The sequence below is a fragment of the Yarrowia lipolytica genome, chromosome 1F (genome assembly GCF_001761485.1).
Source record: "Yarrowia lipolytica chromosome 1F, complete sequence".
Taxonomy (NCBI): Eukaryota; Fungi; Ascomycota; class Dipodascomycetes; order Dipodascales; genus Yarrowia; species Yarrowia lipolytica.
The window spans coordinates 498,810-519,506 of record NC_090775.1 but is presented as its reverse complement, the minus strand read 5'-3'; the positions used below and the strand labels follow the sequence as shown (position 1 = coordinate 519,506).

At 51.0% G+C, this 20,697-nt stretch overlaps 6 protein-coding genes across 6 annotated transcripts; 2 read left to right on the top strand and 4 right to left on the bottom strand.

The window, feature by feature from the left end:
• Window positions 1-293: 293 nt before the first annotated feature.
• On the bottom strand, window positions 294-5,710 carry YALI1_F05137g (uncharacterized protein; the record flags this gene model as incomplete). The annotated part of the gene is made up of 3 exons (XM_504954.4): window positions 294-4,529; window positions 4,696-4,798; window positions 5,598-5,710. The coding sequence occupies 3 exons, from the start codon at window positions 5,708-5,710 to the stop codon at window positions 294-296; spliced, it is 4,452 nt and encodes a 1,483-aa protein (XP_504954.4).
• Window positions 5,711-6,413: 703 nt separating this feature from the next.
• On the bottom strand, window positions 6,414-6,675 carry YALI1_F05128g (uncharacterized protein; the record flags this gene model as incomplete). Its single annotated transcript, XM_068283239.1, has 2 exons — window positions 6,414-6,482; window positions 6,526-6,675. 2 exons carry the CDS (start codon window positions 6,673-6,675, stop codon window positions 6,414-6,416), a joined length of 219 nt encoding a protein of 72 aa, XP_068139340.1.
• Window positions 6,676-7,294: 619 nt separating this feature from the next.
• YALI1_F05118g (uncharacterized protein) lies at window positions 7,295-7,674 on the bottom strand (the record flags this gene model as incomplete). Its single annotated transcript, XM_068283238.1, has 2 exons — window positions 7,295-7,614; window positions 7,659-7,674. The coding sequence occupies 2 exons, from the start codon at window positions 7,672-7,674 to the stop codon at window positions 7,295-7,297; spliced, it is 336 nt and encodes a 111-aa protein (XP_068139339.1).
• A 2,260-nt stretch (window positions 7,675-9,934) lies between these two features.
• On the bottom strand, window positions 9,935-10,555 carry YALI1_F05089g (uncharacterized protein; the record flags this gene model as incomplete). The annotated part of the gene is made up of 1 exon (XM_504953.3): window positions 9,935-10,555. One exon carries the CDS (start codon window positions 10,553-10,555, stop codon window positions 9,935-9,937), a length of 621 nt encoding a protein of 206 aa, XP_504953.2.
• An 85-nt stretch (window positions 10,556-10,640) lies between these two features.
• On the top strand, window positions 10,641-11,162 carry YALI1_F05088g (uncharacterized protein; the record flags this gene model as incomplete). The annotated part of the gene is made up of 1 exon (XM_068283237.1): window positions 10,641-11,162. The coding sequence occupies one exon, from the start codon at window positions 10,641-10,643 to the stop codon at window positions 11,160-11,162; it is 522 nt and encodes a 173-aa protein (XP_068139338.1).
• A 3,447-nt stretch (window positions 11,163-14,609) lies between these two features.
• YALI1_F05039g (uncharacterized protein) lies at window positions 14,610-18,911 on the top strand (the record flags this gene model as incomplete). Its single annotated transcript, XM_504952.3, has 2 exons — window positions 14,610-14,716; window positions 15,569-18,911. 2 exons carry the CDS (start codon window positions 14,610-14,612, stop codon window positions 18,909-18,911), a joined length of 3,450 nt encoding a protein of 1,149 aa, XP_504952.3.
• Between the last annotated feature and the right edge of the window lie 1,786 nt (window positions 18,912-20,697).

The following is a 20,697-nucleotide window of genomic DNA, read 5'->3' as shown; positions in this document are numbered from 1 at the left end:
GTGCAAATCCGGCGATGCAGAGGTCGTAGAGATATAATGAGAATATGAATAGATAGAGAGATTGACAGTTTCTAACTAAAATATAATCAAAACTAAACGCTACCATACAAAATTCTGAGATATTGCGAATTTCATGCATTATCGTTAACCCCAAGCAGTTGGAACATTGGCTAATTCTACTTGATGGATATTCAATACTCAATGAAGCCTTGGTCACCTTATGACAAGCTCCACGTTTTTGTTCTCTCTCACTTGGGTAACATTAACACTCTATTACTGAATAAATTACTTTTCTACATTTCAAAGGTCCAGAACTCCTTGTCCAGATCCTCCTGACTGACCCCGTTGGCAATGGAGTCGAAATCCCACATGTTGTCGCCGGAGGAAAAGAGTTGCGCGCCATTGAGCTTAGGAACAGGCACCTTGTCGTCCTTGGGGTTCTCTGTCTTGACCTCCTTGCTCTTGGGCAGCTTGTTGTGCTCCTCGGGCGGCGTCAGGAACTGCACCTCAGACACCTTGAAACACTCCAGCGCTTGGAATGCGGACTTGAGGCTCGCAGCAGACACCAGACCCGTCCATGGAACCGCGGCCACGGCCGTCTCGATGGAGGACGAAGAAGAAGCACCGCCAGTGGAACCCGCCAAGTCGCCGGTGCTGGCTGCTGTGCCCTTGTCGAACGGCATGGGCGTTTTAAGCAGAGACGACGGGGTCAGACCAAGACCAGAGCCCGCTCCGGCTCCGGCGGCTGCTGCCGTGCCAGGAGTGAAGCCCGCAGCGGCAGCGGTGGCGGCAGCGACGGCGGGACCGGCAGCAGGACCTGGCGTTCCATTCACACCATTGGCGGCGGCGGCCACCACGCCAGGATTGCCCGCCACCAGCGCCGACGGGTTCTTTCCGCCCACCTTGAAGGAGACGCCGCCAAACGCCGCAATCTCCTCGGCAGGCACGTCCAGCGCCTCGCCCAGCGAAGAGATGAAAAAGCCGAGCGGGTTCTCGCGCTGCAGCTGCTCCTTCTTGGCGGCAATCTCCGACGTCTCCCGCACCTTGGCCTCCTCCAGCTTTTCCTTCTTCGCCGGCGGCATGGGGCTGCGCTTGTCGTCAAGCCCGGCCGAGGACTTGCGCTTGCGCGTGGCGGGCATCTTGAGCTGGTCGGGTGCCAGATTGGGGCCGGTGGCCGAGTAGGTCGGCACGCCCGAAGGCGACGCCTTGCCGGGCCCACCTGAAGGGGTGGTTGCCGCCGCCGGAATCGGTGTGCTGTTGGCAGACACCTTCTTGCCCCGTGCCGCGGGCTTGGCACCACCTCGCTTATCCTTGGGCGAGACCTTGGCGACGGGCTGCGTGGATGACAGCGGAGGAGTCGAAGTGACTCCGGGAGGGAAAGCTCCGAGAGGAAGAGCAGCGCCGGGAGGGAGGTTGGTGCCAGGAACAGTCTGTGGCATCGCACCGGGACCTACCTGTGGCATAGCACCTGGAGGACCGCCCTGAGACATGCCAGGGGCCCCTCCCTGCATGTACATTTGGTTGAACATGAAGTTTCCGGGCTGTCCAGGCTGAGGGGGGCCTCCAGGACCCTGTTGAGGTGCAGGACCCTGTTGGGGACCTTGCTGGGGGCCTGGACCCTGCTGAGGACCCTGCTGAGGACCCTGCTGGGGGCCAGGGCCCTGCTGAGGACCTCCGGGGCCTTGTTGGCCAGGCCGGAACTGCTGCTGTTGCATGAAAAACTGCTGTTGCTGTGCATTCGGCTGCTGACCGGGAGGCACCTGGGGCATACCTCCCTGAGGAAGACCTCCCTGGGGCATCTGAGTCTGCTGAGGAGGCATTTGTCCCTGGGGAACTCCGCCCTGCTGGGGAATCTGGCCTGCTTGGTCGGGCATATTTCCCTGTTGCTGCTGCTGCTGTTGTTGTTGCTGCTGCTGCATCTTTCGCTGCATCATGGGGTTCATCTGGCCCTGTGGTCCTGGTCCCTGCTGGCCCTGTTGACCAGGCATCATGCCCATCATCTGGGGGCCTCCTTGCTGTTGCTGCTGCTGTTGCTGCTTCTGCATCATCATGTTCTGCATGTTCATGTTCATGCCAGCCTGAGGAGGCATTCCTGTGGGCTGAGGTTGGCCTTGAGGACCTTGTCCAGGCTGACCCTGAACACCAGGCTGCTGACCAAGCTGTTGAGGAACCTGCTGCCCAGACTGAACACCAGGCTGAATACCGGGTTGCTGGCCCGGCTGTCCCGGCTGCTGTGCACCCTGACCCTGACCTCCCGGTCGCCGCTGCTGCAGGTTGTCTCGCACAAACGTGAAGTACCGGTTGATTTCGTACTTTGTCTTTTCCAAAATCTGCGGCGTGGTGAGATAGTTGCCCTGGCGCAGACCCTCGAGCTGCTCCTTGAACATGCATTTGAGCTGGATGAGCCGCTGGGTCGCGGTGGGGTTCTTGGACAGAAAAAAGAACATGGGCGCTAGCTGGTCGATCCGTTGGTACATGGTGTGCACCGTTTGGATGTGTTCCTGAATGTGCCGTTTCTGCTCGGGCGACAGCTGGTCGTTGAAGTTGTGCAGCTGCACCGGGATCCGCGATGCCTCCTCATAAATCTGCTGCAGTCGCTGCCGGTCGGCCTCCCTGATTGGTAGAGTGCCCGGCATGGTCGGAATTGTGCCGTCAGCCGGGCGACCTGCTGTCGCTGCTGCGGGATTGGCGGCGGTGGGGTTCTTGGTCGCCGCCTGTGCTGCCGCGACTCCTGCCGCCGTGGCTGCTCCTCCGGGGGGAGCTGTGGCCATCATGGGGGAGATGGCGGGCTGCTGGAGCTGCGGCGTCGTCTTGACGTGGGGCTGTTGCTGACTTTGCAGCTGCTGAGATGCCATATTGGGCGTGGTCTTGATCTGCGGTGACACAAAACCCCCGGTGCCACCGGTCAGATCAATATGCTGAGCCTGGCGGTGAGCTTGGGGTTGCTGCTGCTGCTGCTGCTGCTGGCCCTGGCCTTGGCCCTGGTTCTGTTGCTGCATCATCCGTTGCTGCTGAACGCCCTGTGCCTGGCCCTGGGGCTTCATCTGCATGTGTCCACCAGACATACCTCCTTGACCTCCCTGTGGCTGACCAACCTGCTGGCCCTGAGGCACTCCGCCTTGCTGACTCTGGGACATGCCTCCCATTCCTCCCTGCTGCGCAGCCTGCTGCTGCTGGGCCTGTCGCTGTCGCATCCGCATCTGAACCCACCGGGTGTGCGTCTGGTGCGCGCTCTTGATGGCGGACATGGCAGACTTGGGAATCGTTTCATTCTTGAGCAGCTCGTGGATCTGCGCCCACGTGTTGACACCCTTGGGCACCACGGGGATCTCGTCAAGAATCTGCTGCGGAATGGGCAGGTTTCGCACGTCGATCCGCATCGCTGCTGCCTGGCCCGCCTGGGTTGCGGCCTGGATCTGGGCAGCGGCCTGGATCTGAGCAGCAGACATTCGCATGTTTCCTTGTCCGGGTTGACCTGGCTGGCCTTGTTGTTGGCCTTGCTGGCCTTGTTGACCTTGTTGACCCTGCTGACCCTGCTGTCCTTGGCCCTGGTTCTGATTCTGGCCCTGGGGCTGTCCCTGCTGCCCCTGCGGCTGCGCTCCCATTCCTCCCTGCGCTCCCATTCCCTGTGCTCCCATTCCCTGAGTTGCCTGACCCTGCATCATGCGCTGCTGTTGAGCGGCGGCCTGTTGCTTCTGTTGCTGGGCCGCCCGCTGCTTGCGGTGCATCGCAATGTACTGCTGCTGTTGCTCGCGGGGCATCGACTGGAACATCTGGACCGTCTGGGGCGTGGGCGCAATGCCCTGGGCCTGTAGAAAGTTGATGAGCGCTTGTGTTGGTGGCTGCCCTTGGGTTTGTTGGCCTTGGCCTTGGCCTTGTGATTGGTTCTGGTTCTGTTGTTGGTTTTGACTCTGGCTTTGGCCCTGGTTCTGGCCCTGGTTCTGGCCCTGGTTCTGGCCCTGGCCCTGGTTTTGTCCCTGACTCTGGCCCTGACCTTGGCCCTGACCCTGGCCCTGGTTCTGATTCTGGCCCTGGGGCATCATGCCCATGGTCATGTTCATGTTCATCATCTGATTGGGCTGCTGGGGCGTGTTTTGCTGCTGCTGGGGCGTTTGCTGCTGCTGCTGCTGCTGGTTTTGCTGGCCCATATTCATGTTCATGTTCATGCCACCGAGATTGAGCCCGTTCATGTTGCCGCCCATGTTGCCGCCCTGCTGCTGTTGCGGAGCATTCTGCTGCTGGCCCTGGCCGCTGTCCGAGAAGAAGAAGTTCTGGAAGCTGCCGCCGTCGCCCCACTGGAAGTCGTCCTTCTTCTGATGTTGTTGCTGCGACTGCGACTGTTGTTGGGGCGCCTGCTGTGGGGGCTGCGTCTGCTGCTGGGTCTTGAGCATTTGCTGTGGGTCAAAGTTCATCATCTGGGGGTTTTGTTGGTGGGATTGTTGGCCTTGGGCCATTTGCCGGCCACGGTGCTGCATGACCGTGTCGGAGATTTCTTTGACTTTGTTTTTGCATTGGTTCATGTAGTCAGACTGGGTTAGTAAGTGGCAAGACAGAGCACCTTGAAGGGTGCAGCAATTGTATACTAGACTAGACGTTGGTGATGGTCTTTAATAAGTGGTCGTGCTTAGACTGGCGTCTGTATGATTGGGGGTTAGAGCCGTGTCCTCCATGATTAGAACGGCGACTTGTACTCACCTTGCTGATGGAATTCATGAAAATGAGATTTTCATACTGTCGAGCCAGAGGAACAATCCGTTCCTGGGCATAAGTGGGTCCGAGAGCTTTGATAGCTTTGACGCTGGGTTAGTATACGGTAGTGAGTGGCTAAAGGTCGCAACGGGAATGACTGAGAGAACGTCGATCTGGTCTAACACGAGCTCGACAGCACAGGAATGAGCGAACTCGTCATCAGAGAAGTCGGCAATCTCGTCGAACGCACAACAGAGGTTAGGATTCGGGAGTTTGGCCAAAGGTCAGTCATCAACAGACGTCAGGATGCGTTTTCAAAGGTCATACTCCCAGAAGGTCAGGCATCGCCAAACAGAAATAAACACTACCAAGATAACCGGCAGACGATAATAAACATGGATGCAAGAAATAAGAGAGAAATCGCCCCTTCATTCATACCATCACACCGTCCGTGGCTCTTTTGTTGTCACCGACTCTGTATCACTGGCTCGGTTGTCGTTTACTCTTCTGTTGTCCGCTGCCATTGACTCTTCTTCCTTCTCCTAACTCTGGTATCACACTGGACGTCTGAACGACACGAGTCCAGCTGCTGTCTGGCTCTGTGGACTCCGTGGGCTCCATCTGGGCTCCTCGAATCGGCCGTTACTCTGCTCCACTCTCAATCTCCTTATCACGACCCTTCTGTGTCTGTGTCTGAGATGCGACATGGTCACTGTCATGGTCACTATCAGACCGCACCTCGTGCACGAGTTCGTGAGCTCCTGAACGGCAAACGGTCTCTCTATCGCCATGGCCTTTTCTATCGCCATCGACTTCTCTATCGCCATCGACTTCTCTATCGCCATCGACTTCCATCGCCCTCACTCTCCTCCCCCCCTCTTATCGCTCTATCGCTCTGTCACACTCACAGAATAATAATCAGATTCTTCCTCTCGTCCGGCGACACCTCGCTCTGCCAATTGTGCTGCTGCATTCCCATGCCCTGAGGCCCGAGCGAGTTGTTGGGCACCTCTCGCGACATGTTGTGGGGGTGCTGCTACTTCCGTTGGTGACTGCACGGTGGTGTGAGGTGAAATCAAACACGACGTGCAATAGGGTTTTGGCATATTCACTGTGAGGGTCTGAGTCTGAGGGCTGATAGCAATAGTGGGACTAGACGCCAATCGCCGCTGCCTGGAGCGTTGAATCGGAATAAAAAAAGGAGAACAAATCAAGCCCCCTGAACCGACACACCTCATGTCACAACTACAACTACTCCGACCTCCGGAAACACTCTCCATCTCGACTCCCTGGCATCAGAACAAAAACCCCGTATATCCAAGTCCGGGCCGGCTAATTGGGACGCACTTTATTTGGATTAACATTTCCCATACAAACGAGCTCACATACAATACAGTACCAGGGCGACGGAGGAGCGCGGGATCCATAATAATGAGAAAGCTCATTTTATGGAATTCGCGCAGTGAAGAATTTTCGGCCGACTTTTTCTCCGATTCCTTGGCCATTTTCCGCCACTCTCCGCCATTTTCCGCTATTTTCCGCCCAAAAACGCCCCGTCAAATCTATCTCCCGCTCCCACTCCTCAAGTAGGTTTTAGCATACACCCTGTCTTACCCGTCTCTAACTGCTTTTCTCGGAAAGTGTTTTTTTTTTCTTCTGTTTTTTTATGTTTTTTTTCTGGCAGAGAAGAAACTTTGGACAAGAAAAAAACAAGACATTCATTCCTACTGACTCAGCTTGATAAGGTGTTTTAGAAGCTTCTCGTGGTCCATTCTCTGGCCATTTTCCGGGTCCTTTTTATGTCCCCAGGGTCCCCAATCACGCCCCAAAACGCACCACCTCCCACATGAACAAACTAAACTCAGGAGGTAGGTTGGACGAAGGCTGTTTTTGAAAGAAGCAATTGCACGTAACGTGGATTGGTGAGGAGAGGGATTGTGGGGGCGAAAATAGTACCATTTTGATCTCCCGAATCCGGGGAGTCATGTGGTATTATCTGTTGGTCTCTGCGTTGTCTGTGTCATTTTCTAGCGTCGACTTTCCGTTAGGTTTCAGTTAGATTAACAAATTACAGTAACACAAGCAGCAGCCCAAGTTAATTCAAAACCCCGATCGGAGGGTGGAAAATTATTTAATTTAATTAAAAATTAAGAAAAATTAAGAAAAATTAAGAAAAAGAAAAAGAAGAAAAAGAAAAAGAAAAAAAAGAAAAAGAAAAAGAAAAAAGAAAAAAGAAAAAAAATACAATGTAGAAATACGAAGGAATATGAAGGAGGATCTATGTTTGTATAAAGAATTACGGGTTCTTCAGTCGGTGTCTCGACAGGTTGGTTTATCTCAAACAAATATTTTAGATTTTTAAATAATTCCGAAAATTCAAAATAATTCAAATAACTCAGAAAAATCTAATAATTCAGAAAGTCAAATAAAATCATATATAATACTGAAAAAAAACAAATATAGTACTGAAAAATCAGAAAATCAAATAATTCAGAAAATCAAAAATTCCCCAACCATCTGACATTATCTAGACACTCCAAAAAGGATCTAAAAGACGTCAAAAGACGCTACTTGGATGGAATCGCCTGAAAGACGACGCTAATCTTCACACTACTTTTGACCCTGCAAAAAGTGTCAGAAAATCAGACCAAAAACAGCAGCAAACCAAAAACAGCAGCAATACAGGCACCACAGAGTGGAGACTTGATGGGGGGAAAGATGAAAGAGAAAGAGAAGTACAAGCACGGAATACCTGCCATCTCCATACCTCCTTGGTTGTAGTTGTACTCACTTCGGCATTGTCAGTTTGGGCTGATACTTGTAGAGTGTGTCTGGAAGGATTTGAAACAGTCTGGAGAGAATTCAAACAGATACTCGTATCGTGTAAGTACTGTACAGTACTGTACTTGAAGTCATCTCTTGCCCCTAAGCCAACCTCAAGTCACATGGTCTCAGAATAGGCCGCGCACTTGTACTTCGCAGCATGTAAGAGCATGCACTACACCACAAGCACCAGTACTAAAACTAGAACCAGTTCCAGATGGAGATCTGCAAGAAGATTGAGTGTATGAAAAGTCCTAGGAGCTGCCCACGCGTAATTGTAATCGCAGAGGGGACTTTATGAGCACCTCTTCTTCCAGGACCTCCAAAAAAACAAAAGAAAGCACCTCCCTCTCTAATATCATTATCAACCACCCAATTTGACTCCATAACGCACCCCTCCACAACCGTTACCTCCACCGACATCGGATAAAACCTTTGCTCTCGGTCAATCACGCCAATATCACTAGTGGCTCCCAAACACGAAGCTCATCTACTTGTACTTGTACTCGTACTTGCACAAGTCCTTCATGAGCCTGGACTCAGTTGTCATGCTCATTGAAAACAGATCATGTAGGTTGACCTCGTTTAACGACATGGACTCTTGCAAAGAACAAGGGAAGAGAGACCACGGTCAGGAGAGAGCGAGCAACGGAAGAAAAGTAGCTTGTAAGGACTGGGTGGTCACAATCATCGATGTGTTAGTCACAGACACTGTCACGAATGGTACTAACTGGGTCAACGACCTTTAAACACCGCCATAGCCATTCCTGAAAAGGACAGTGACATCCGTCCACTCACAAATGCGCAACGCAACGAATTGGCTGACAAGTAGAGCCTGAGGCCATACTCAGCCAGACAATGTGTTACGAGTACAGTATGTACTGGTTTGTCTGCCAACGAGCCCTTCTCGATGACACGGTACAGCAGGAAACGCGCCGCCGTCAGATACCGACGAAGACTGAAGATGCTGCATTTGGAACAGGGTCCAGGGGTGCTGTACCATCTCATGAGAAAGTAATGGCACAACGAGCAGTACAAGGCAGTCAGGTTGGATTGCACTGAGAGTAACACGATACTTGGAACAGCACGGCAGGGACTTCAACCGACTTTTTTCACCGCATCAGCTCAGTCACAGTTCAGTCACAGCACCCAAGCACTCTTTGCGCCCTCTCGTGCTTGAGGGTGTGCGTGGAAGAGTCAGGGCAAAGATGACGTGTGTGGGGTCATGGGTGGGGTAATTTGGAGGTAAAGGTGGTGAAGTGGCACTATACACCAGAGTCATGACTAGAACTGTCAGAACTGTCAGAACCGCCAGAACCGCCAGAACCGCCAGAACCGCCAGAACCGCCACCAGAGCCAAGACTAGATCCACGGTCAGATTCATGACCAGAACTTTCACCAGAACCAGCGGCAGAACCGACACAACGCACGAGCGGAGAAAACTGAGAGCTCCGTGGTGGCTATGGCCGCGGATCTGAGAGCAGCTCTTCGTTGACAGTCTGTGTTCCTCGTTGACAGTCTGTGTCAGCAGCGTTGTCCTTACCGTAGCGGCAGCTCTGTCTCTGAAAGACCTTGTCTCGATCGCGTCTATTCGGTCCCCTTTGGTGCCATGTGAGACGACTGTCTGTGTCAGAAGACCAGGTCAGCACAGCTGCTGCTTGTGTCTGTGTCAATCAGTCTGGTCGGCCAGTCAGTCTGTGTCGTGTCAATCAGTCTGTCGGGCAAGTCAGTCTGTCAGGCAAGGAAGAGGTAAGAAAGAAGGTGGTGAATGATTACAACACGACTTAATAGAGCCAGAAACCGTGCATGGATAAGGCACCTTAGTACGAGCCGGAGTCGGACGAGAAAAATCTGAAGGAGAAACGGAGATGGTCGTGAGTCATGAGCGAGTCTGTCCAGCTAAGTCGAGTGAAGATCAAGTCAAGTCATGAGCGAGCCCAGTCCAGCTAAGCCGAGTCATGAACAGAGTCATGAACAGAGTGAAGATCGAGTCATGAGCCGAAGTACTATATTCACGACATTGTCATTCATCTCATTGTCATTCACGACATTGTCATTCATGTCATTCACCGCCCCGAATGCTCTTCTCATACGGAATCCAAAGACTGGTCTAGACATCAACTACAGAACTAAGGATAAATACAAGCACCAGTCGAGCTACAAAGCGTATCGAAAGCAAGTATTCGAAGTCGCAATCTCGACAGTGTATCTACAATGTCAACATGTGTTCGCAACTGTTCTCGCAGCTGTGTTCGCAAGATGCGCTCTCAAGAAGCGCTCTGAAGCAGTCTCGACAGTTGATCTACACAGGGCATATCGAGCTATGCTCAAAGATGCCCACTACAAACAGCAATCCGCAGATTGCTTTGCAATGCATTCAATTTTCAAATTACTTTGAGAGTCAGCTAGTCGTCTAATCCCCTTACTCGTCGTCATCCTCATCCTCATCAGGAAGAGGGCCCTTGGAGGGAGACTGGATCTGGTTGTAGGTGGTGAAGGGGTTGGCGCCAACCTCCTTGAGGATCTCGTTGGACTTCTCCTGCCACTCGAAGGACTGGGTTCGCAGAGCAACGTTGTCGGCGGGCTGCAAGGCGAGGCAGAGGCCAAAGATGGCGACGGAGGCGGCGAGACCGATGCCGATGCCGACAAAGATCTTGGTCTGGTCACCGGGGTTGTGGACGGGCTTTCGGGGGCCCCAGGGGCCGTAGGAAATGTACCATGCGGCCTGCTTCTCGGCGAGAGTCAGGTCGCTCCAGTTGACCTTTTGTCGCTCGGTCAGCTGGTGGACAATGTCCTCACGCTCCTCGGCGGGCATGAACTCCCATCGCTTCTCAATGTTGATGAGGGTGGGGGTGGAGATGACGTGGGCAGCTCGGGTGGAGGTTGCCAGTCGGGAGACAGCAGAGGGTCGGAGAGACTTGAAGGCGAGCATTGCTAGGTTAGTAAAGATCGAACAGAAGCGCACCGAGTGCGTGTCACGAGGAGCGTTGGACAGGTGAGGCGTCCGGAAGCGCCTGCTGCCCTGCCAGATGGCACGCATCATTGAACATATGGCGACCTGAGAAAGAGATCAACCCAACTTGAGACCACGTAACATAACACCGCCGCCACATCCGCACACCCGGCATATGACACCCGCACGCCCGACATATGGTTGTACTTCAACGTCAGATGTTCCCAGCCAATCGGAAGCTGTCAATAGGGGGACCGAATCAATGGATGAATGGATCGCATCTGAGTCCGAGCCCGGGTCTGAGTGTGAATCTGCTGTGTCTCTATCGTCGCTCGTGGTCATCGCTGGCGGACGTGTTTGTGTCACTCTGTGCTCATGTGTGACTCTTGGGTCTGTGCACAAACGGGATTCTGGGTGGAAATCAGGCCATTGTGCTAGGGAGTCATCGGCGCCATTCAGTGTCCTTTGTCGGTGTCTTCGATTGCAACTAGTGGTGGTCAAGAAGAATGGTCAAGAAGAATCAAAAAGGTGGAGAGTTCTCTTCCTCGTACCCACCACACGATTCTGCCCACCACAGCAGAGCACCCAGAAAACACCGAAAACGACACGGAATCTGCGACAAAAGAACACGGCATCATCGATCGGACTGGGAGACAAATTGGTTGTGATTTTCGGTGAGAGACCGGCCACGACATGAGCCTTGTGTCTCATCACACAACCTCGGTCGTGGCTATCATCCCACTAGTGTAACTAGCGTGATGCGGTGACATCATCCATGTTGTGGCCCACGACCCTGTCCCTGTTATGTCCATCCCACTGGTTTGGTCATCACCCTATTGTTCATACCGTCGCCAATCACACCGAGCGCCCTACCCATCATCACCATCCTCCCGCATCCTCCAGCCAATCACCCTCGGCCATTACCGCAACCAAAGCCAGGTTCGATTGACGTCAAAACACACGGGGGGAGAAACACGCTGTCCAGCCACGACGTTCGCCATGTCGTCTCAGCTCTCAATTTGCTCATCGCCGTCGATATTTGCTCATACTCACCAAACTGTTGGCACAACTTGTTCTGTGTATAAGACGTGTGGGAAAGTGTAAAAGCTGGGAGAGCTGTTTTTGAAAAGAGCGAGAGACGTCGGCCGATGCAGTAAGTGGACTAGGGTTGGTTACGCTACTGGGGCTCTATGCCCTAACCCCGAAACAAGGTTCCTCAAAAAGGTGGTGTCAGAATTCCACTGACGCAAATCCAGCCAATCGCCTTGCAGCAGAATGGTCCCGACCATGCACCAATTGCTGTCGAGCGTTGGGCAGTGGACTTGGGATTAGGGGCGGTGGATTGGTGGGAGGCTGGCATTTTAGTAAGCGGCACGGCGGAGCGGCGCCGGGGCTTAGTCAGACGCGTGTGCGAGAGTCACGTGCCCGAACCCGCCGGACCTCTCCATCGCTTTCGGCACGGTTCTGAGTCAGCCGGTTTCTCCAGGCCATCTTTCGACCCGAGCCAATCGTTTTTTCAGCATGGATGGCCTGAAAAACACGTGACTTGGGCCGCTGCCAGCATGTGGCGCATGGCGCATGTGGCGGTGCAGGGTTAGGCCAACCCGGGTTGAAAGGCAATGGGTTAGGGTATATTTAATGGACGTGATTGGTTGCAACGACCACGGGGATATTTCTCTGCTGACATACCCCCGCTTTATTGGCTGGTTGGAGGATGGTTTTATTCATAGTTAAGCTCGACGATTTTTTTTTGTAGGAAAAACAAATTAGGCAAAATAGAGTAAATTCAATAAGGTTTGTTTTGGTAATTATTTTTGAGAGAGTTCGTTTTGGGAGTGTTACAGTTGGTTTCAATTTGTTAGAGTCTTTAGAGGGACCGTTTTAGGAGTGATTTGTAGAAATTTTAGTGTATATTTTGATAGGGAGGATATATTACTAATCTTGTTATATGGGAAGTGTTCAGTTATGGTTGTAATGTGGTTTAAAACTGGTTTTTATTCTGCTTTGTATGTTTTCCGAGGCGAATAGACCGAGCCGGGTTTTTTACGGATTTCACCGAGAATTTTATAGTAAAAATTTGTAACGCGATTTTGAATGTGTTGGAGGGACGATTGAGAGAAGAGGGTAGATGGAAATAGGTCATGTGACGACGGAGAGTTGATTTCTGTCAAGAATTCTGAAATCCGACAAAAAATGGACAAGTTCGATCGAAATCTGTAGATCACCTATGAAACTCTAGGACAGACAGTAATTCTCTGGGGTTTGAGGAAGAGATTAGGACTAGGTGCTATAACGATATATGGTCAAGTTTTGTCTGAAAAAGTCGATTTCCGTTGAAATCACCAAAATCTGACAAAAATTGAGCGAGTTAAGCCGTACCACTTGTCTCATACCTAACGTAAGTATGACTAAGATCCCCCACCCACTCACGTAAAGTCTGGTCACGTGACGAGGCATTTGCGGACCATCAGATGACCTTGACCGTATTGCTGTGTGGTCCCACTAATCACCCGTTGCTCCATACCCCTCTATAATTGCTTTTTAGTAATCACCCGATTGCTTAGGTGATACGAATTATTTAATGCTGATTATGTAACGGAACCTGTAGTTAACTTCTGCGCACGTGCGTGTGTGACGTGAGCAGAGTTCATTGGGTTCGAGGTTGAGCTTGTCCTTTGATCTATACAGTATGTATACTTGTTCAGCCCCCACCCTAAACTAGTCTATAAAATCCGCGCGGAAGATGATGTATATGCCAATGAGATACAGAATGTAGCTAGAAATGGGGAATGTTACATCCGACTAAAAATCGACTAAATATCTTGAATTCCTTTCCATCTTTTGATTCGGAAAATGGATCATTCAGCCCCCCAAGAAAAATCCAAGAAAAACTTAGAAAATATTTTGTATCAAAAAAACTGCCTGAGAAGCCAGAAAATAGTCCTGTGGTTTGTCTCTTCGAGATTCTGTCTATTCTCGAGCCATTTTCGCACCATTTTCGCGTTCACTAAATTGTAATTTTTTTATTATGATTTTATCATGATTTTTTTTTATTAGTTGTTCCAATTATCTTATTTACCTCAATGCAGGGTTGTTCTGGAAGAAATTGATTGTATACAATTACCAGAAAATAATCAATTATTACTGAGATCACGTGCTCATCCGATATGCCGGTCGGATAATATTTTTGGCTTGCTTCCACCAAAATTCGGTATTTAAAGAATAGAAAAATAATAATAATAAAAAACACCTACTGTAATACCGACCAACAGGGTGATGTTAGTGCCTATCTTTTGTGGGCTTATTTGAATGGAATTCATCCGGCAAGTCATTAGATTTTTTATTATCACGTGAAAGAGCTCATCACTGTTTTTTTCACTCTAAAAAAACCTACAACATTTTTCGTTTATTTATTCATTTTTACCCATTTCTTTATTTTCCTTTTTTATTTTTTAATCCTAATTTATTTCATCTATTTTATTTCATTTAAACTCTCGAGCAATGCTTACAGAAAACTCTGACTAAACCTTCAACTAAATTAGTTGTCGTAAATTTGAGGAGAAGGGAGAGAAGAGGAGGGGAGAAAATGATATGTCAGAACCGCCGACTGATCACCAAATCCAAACGTCTTGTTAAGCATACTCCCCACCCGCGGCTAGTCTGCTCCTCCTCCTGCTTAGTTACCATCCCCTCTCGTGTTCTTTGTTCGTTTCTCCCGCCCCATTATGCGCGTCTATCATGTGTCTGGGTGGGTGGGTCGACAGAACACGAGACGAGCCGATGAGTCAGACGAGCCGAGGGGGAGGAGCTGTGGCTTAGTCAGAGTCACGTGGCACTATAGAGCGTTTTTGCTGACTCATCACACCCCTCGGCCCGCTTACAAAAAAACCCGGCCATACATTTCTCTCCATATCCTAGTCGCACCATACACTAAGTTCGATAAGTTTGAGCGGTGGTGTAAAAAGTTTGGGTGCATACAAGTTGACATCTCAACCACCTAAATTGTGACGGAAAAATCTCGTGGAAAAACAACGACACAAAAACGACACAAAAACAACGAAAAAAGGACAAGAAAAAGGACACAGCAAACCTGATCCCCTTTTCGTTACACAAAACCGACTCCTTGTTACACAAACATACACGTATGGCCCCCACCGACCACAATGAAGCCGGCGCTACAATGCCACAGGTGTGTGGAGACGAGTGTCTGGATGAGATTGTAAGGGTCAAGTGTGAGGAGAAGCCTTGTAGGTGAGTTATAAGGAGTCTTGGGTGGTCCGAGAGCTGCCCCAGGTGTCTGAGCCAAAGGTGAGGGCATGACGGTGATGGTGTGGTTACAACGCGGGTGGTGTCATGGACATGACAGTGGTGGTATGGTTACATCGCCGCTGGTGTCGTGGGCATGACGTGGGTGGTGTCGTGATGACGTGGGTAATGTCGTGGGTAATGTCGTGGGCATGTCGTGGGCAAGGTGTGGCCTCGTGACAACATGGGCACGTTTGGCTAACGGTCGCCAACCGTCGCTGCCAGTCGCCAACAGCCTGATGGCGTATGACGATGAGTCGCCGAAGCTGGCTTGTGTTGACAATCTGCTCTGTTCTGGCGTTTGTTGATACTTCTACATCAACTCTGTGCTGTGGTTGTTCCGTTGAGCTGGTCGGGTCGGGTCAGCCGGCCCGAAAGCCCCCTCCCCCTACAGCGACACCGTCGGTCAGCGACATGTTCTGTACTGGGTTCACGGCGTATCGTCGAGCCCTGCGACGTCGCACAGCCACGACTCAGCCTTCGAGACAGAAGAGACAGTGGAGACACCCTTAAGGGCACGTTCAGAAAGTTCAGATTGTTCCGACATTCAACTTACTCTAGTTCGGAAAAATGTCGTTCAATATTGCCCGCTTCGGTGTACTGTCTCAGACTTGTGGGAGCCGTCCACGGCTTTGTGGTCGTGCACTGTCTATCCGTTTCTGCTGCAGTCACTACACTGCCCTGTCGTCATTACACTGCCCTGTCGTTGACACCACTACTGCCCTGTCGCTACCTACTGCTGATATCACCAACCTCGCTCTCGCATCTAGCTTCTTTTCTCTTTACCAACTAACACAGAATCGAGCTCCCCTCCAACATGCTCTCCTCCAACTCCTCCTCTGCGGCAGAATCCCTGCAATCCTTCTCCTACGCTTACGTGTCCCATTCCGGGCTCTCTTCCCGCATGGCTCTCATCAAGCGAGCCATCCAGTTCCTCCGAGAACACTCGACGGAGATTTCAGAAACGTCGTCAGCCCTGACCGACTTTTTTGTCTCCCATCAGCATGAAGTTGAGCCCTACACACACGCCATGGGCATTCCGTTTTCGTCCATCCAGCGCAATCTGTCGACCGCCAGCATGACGGACTTTTTCAGCACCTTGCCCAAACGGCAGACTGGTGGCGACGACCAGGGTCTGAGAGGACTGCTTTCGTTGCTGGAAAACCGACATGGAGATACGCGCAGATCGCTGAGCCAGGGCGTACGCCCTCTAGATACGTCACGTGAATTGTCACGTGAATTGGACGACGCGCCGGCCGACGGCATGCAGTCGCGTGCGCTCAAACCAGTGGCGTCTGCGGTGGAAGTTTCGGCGGAGTCGCAAGATTCTGAGTCGCAAGGTGATGGGTCGCGTGAGCCCGGGGAACCTTCTGGCGAATCGCGCGACGCCGACTCGACTCTGCTCGGATCTCCGATCAAAGCCAGTGCACTCAAGCCACGAACAACGTCGTGGTCCGAGTCCGAGGACGACGAAGAGGGTTTGTCGTTCACGCCCAAGCGCATGAGTCAGCAGAATCTCGCGCCCAAGCTCCTGGAGCAGCTGACCCATCACACTCCTCGGTCGGTTTCTTCGCCGCTCTCCAAAGAGGTCCTGAGTGGCTCCTCGGGCTCGTCTCCGGCGTCGTCGTCTCCCTCCATTAAGCGGACCCGGACGCTGACCAACACTTCGTCGCTTTCTCTGCAGGCTAAGCTGCTGGACTTTTTGGCCGAACCTTTCCAAGACAAGGCTCTTCAGCCCATCACCAGAAGTGCCACCATGTTGGACGTGTCGAGTGCCCCGGAACAGATGGGCGGCGGCTCGGCGGGTCACATGGGCAGTGGCAGTGGCGGCGTGAGTTCTGCGGGCTCCTGGCTACCCAGCAACGTGGAGTTGCAGCCTCCGGTGACCACGCCCAACTTGGCCTCTTCCAAGTCAACCACTGGTCTCGGCTTGTTGACCGGGACCATGGCGCGGTATTCGGCGTCGCAGGTTGTGGTGACGACAGCCGACAAGGCTCCGTATGAGATCCGGGCCGTCAACGACGTGGCTTGTCTGGTGTTTGGCGTGTCACGTGCTGAGCTGCGGAACACGTCGATTCTGAACATGGCTCGTGACGACATGCGGGACGAGTTGACCGCGGAGTTGGCTGCGGCACTGACCAAGCCCAGCTCGGTGGCCATTTGTGGCATGGTCATTCCTGTGGTCAAGGGCAACCGTCAAGAGTCGTTGGCGTCAATCTGGGTGAAAAAGTCGCAGGGCGCGCTCATCTGGGTGGCCGAGGAGGTTGCTGGCGATCATGTGGAGGTGGTCATGAAGAAGCGTGACCCTGAGGTGGTGGAGACCATTGGTGGAGATCGTAACATTCTGTTTGGCCAGCATGATTGGGCCTCCTACGGCGATATCAAGCGAAAGATGTTGATTCGGAGTGTTGGTGATGGAAATGAGGACGGTGGTAGTTTCAACGGTTCTGTTGGTTCTGTCGGTTCTGTCGGTCCTGTCGGTTCTGGTGATTCCAGCGAATCTGCCGCCGCCCACCCCTTCCTTTCCAACATCACCTACTCATACACCACCAAAGCCGGACCGTACGACTACCCGTGCATTGTGCGCAAGGAAAAGAACACATTTCACATCACCTCTCTGCCGCACATGTCGGGCATGGTGATGGTGGACTCGTCGACTCTTGACATCACCGATTACAACGCCTTTTTTGTGCAGTATCTGTTTGGTCATAGCAGCAAGTCGCGGTCTCTGATTGGACAACACATTTCCGTCCTGTTGCCGCATATGAGCGAGTACATTGACGAGATCAAGCGCAGCAACAACTCGTTGGGCCTGGGCATGGTTTATCCGGAGCATTTTTTCCGACGAATGGCATCTTCTGGCGACGATAAACGCATGACATTTTTTTCATCGATTGGAATTGATGGTCGGCATTTGAACGGTGCCACGCTCAAAATTGATTGTCAGCTCCGCGTCGCGTCCACGAGCCAGTTTTCTCTGTGGATTTCGTTTTCGCGCCACATTCAAGAGGCCCATGAGATTTTTTCCATTCCGTCTCAGTTGCCGCTATTGAACGAGCGCAAGCGAACCGAGGGGGAGGATTCGGGAAGCGACTCCAGCGGCGGAAGCTCCAGCATGGCCCATTCTCGAGAAAGCTCGTTGGGCGACACTGACACGTCTGTCAGCGAGCTTCGGGAAAAGTCGGTGTATGGTCTGAAGAACGAGTCGCAAAAGTCCTTGGCTTCAACGCGGTCTCTAGAGGCTGACGGCTCTGTTTCCGAGGCCGATGGCTCGTCGTCGACTCTGGCTGCGGCGGAAATCTCCGAGCTTCGAGGAGTCACCGAGATTGGAGCCCACAAGCGGGATCGCAAGTTTGCGGACTTTCGGGTTGTGAAAAAAATGGGTGAAGGCGCTTATGGGCGGGTGGTGCTGGCGCGGTACCCCGATGATCCCGCCTGTCTGATTGTGGTCAAGTCTGTGGTCAAGGACCGCATTTTGGTGGACACGTGGGTGCGGGATCGAAAGCTTGGCACCGTGTCATCTGAAATCAAGATTCTGGCTGCTCTCAACCAGACTCCGCATCCCAACATTGTGGGCATGGTCGACTTTCTGGAGGATGATGAGTGTTACCATATAGAGATGGAGGCGCATGGCAATCCCGGCATCGATTTGTTTGACTTGATTGAACTGAACCCGCAGATGCCCGAGGCTGAGTGCAAATCTATTTTCCGCCAGATTGTGTCTGCCGTGGCGCATCTACACGGGCTTGGAATCGTGCACCGGGACATTAAGGACGAGAATATCATTCTCGACGGCAAGGGGCTTCTCAAGTTGATCGACTTTGGCTCGGCGGCATATGTCAAGAACGGCCCCTTTGACGTGTTTGTGGGCACTATTGATTACGCCGCCCCCGAGGTGCTCAGTGGCAACCCCTATCTGGGGCGGCCTCAGGATGTGTGGGCTCTGGGCATTTTGTTGTACACCATTGTGTACAAGGAGAATCCCTTTTATAACGTGGATGAGATTCTGGAGGGCGAGTTGCGGGTGCCGTTTGTCATGTCCGATGATTGTTTGGACTTGATACGGATGATTCTCAACAGAGACGTGAACAAGCGGCCCACCGTTGAACAGATTCGCGATCATCCGTGGTTGCGGGAGTGATGGGAGGAGAACTGAACGGAGATATCCGCATCTCGAAGGTGGCATGTCGACGGCCACAACCGTGTGACCAGAGATGGTTCATGTTGACGGAAATCAACCACGTGACTCGGAACTGTCTGTTTCTGTCCGTCTTTCTGTTGCCTCTACTAGATGTAGAATAGACACTAGCGAAAATGCATTATTTATATGATCAGGTTGTAGACTTGTAGGTGGTGCGGGAGTGGGGATAAAGTGGATTGTTTTTTGTTTTTTTTTCAACTTTTTTTCAACTTTTTTTTCAACTCGAAAAAATACCAAACAATACCAATGTTGTGTCTTATAGCCCGCTTTATACCGCCAAAATCAGAAGACAATTGCGACTCCCATTACCATACTATTTTTGATCTCGTCACCAAAAATTTGGAACTTTTTCTCGTCAAAAAAAAAAAAAAAGTCAAATAAATGAACAAATAAATGAACAAATAAATGAACAAATAAATGAACAAATAAATGAACAAATAATGGAACCAACTACACAATTCGCACACCCCATTCGATCCTGAATCGATTGATGTATATATTATGTCAGTTCTTCACTCAGTATCTCGAGAACCAAGACTAAAGCGAATCTAAACGTACAGTTTACAACTCGGAAGGATGCTCCAGAAATAGGAAAGATTTTTTAATAATATCAATTAATATGGAGACTTGTATATTCTCTGTACTTTACAAAAATTCTAGTAGATAGATGTACTTTTTTACCGACATTTCATATCTTTTGTGGCTTTCCAGACGAGGACTAAACGTCTGAGAAGTGAAGAATAAAATCATCCTATATTGCCCAATTCACAACAGAATTACAACTGGACTTGATTATTGGAAAACCCTGATTGTTTTTATCATAATTATCAACTCTGGAACCGAACATGTTAATTAGATCACGAAATATCCAATGTGTTCCATTCTGAAGGCTCGCATGCGCAGTTTTCACAATTCCACCACCAACGCTCTGAAGATACAAGCCATTAGGACATTATGAATTGATGCCAAAAATAATCCAACTTCAATAAAATTCTTTACTTGAACTCTACAATCCGAACAACCCCCAAATTTTCAGAAAAAATCATGTTCAACACACACTATGTACAGTGAAACAGAGAGTCCCCCTAAAAACGACAACAACGGCTCGAATTGAACCACATATTCGGTAATCTGAGTATCACCTGATGCCAAACAATTCTTCCAATACAATCCATTCGATATCTCCTCTCAAAGGTATCTCTCAATTGCACCAATTCACCCTTATCCATACAACAACCTCCATCTAAGTCACCACAGACTTGTCTGAATAAACGCGATAACTTCCAGTCGAATTCTCACGTGACTTTCCCCAACTTGTTTCATACAATCAACACTCCATCTCTTGTCTTTTATCCTTCAAACCGGCTTTGTCATTCCTCGTTCTCTAAAATTCGCCTTTATATTCTTTTTTGTAGTGTATTATTTATCACCAAGACTTTAATTCTGCTTGATTCATGTCCCCTTTTAAATCCTCCGTATGGTGGTGATAAGGAGGAAAGCCTAGACTCTCCAAAAAACAGACTGGCCGGAGCCATGGGCAGTCACGTGACCGGGGTAAAGGTGAGGGGGAAGAAACTTTGTCTATCGTCGGCGGTTTCGCTTACATAATCTGTCTCTTCTTCGTTCCTTCTCGTTCCCCTCCTCTCTGGTCTAACGCAGGTGGGATGGGTTTACGCGATATTATCGACTAGTTTCGGTCTAAGCTGAAGGAGATTAGAAGAAAAAG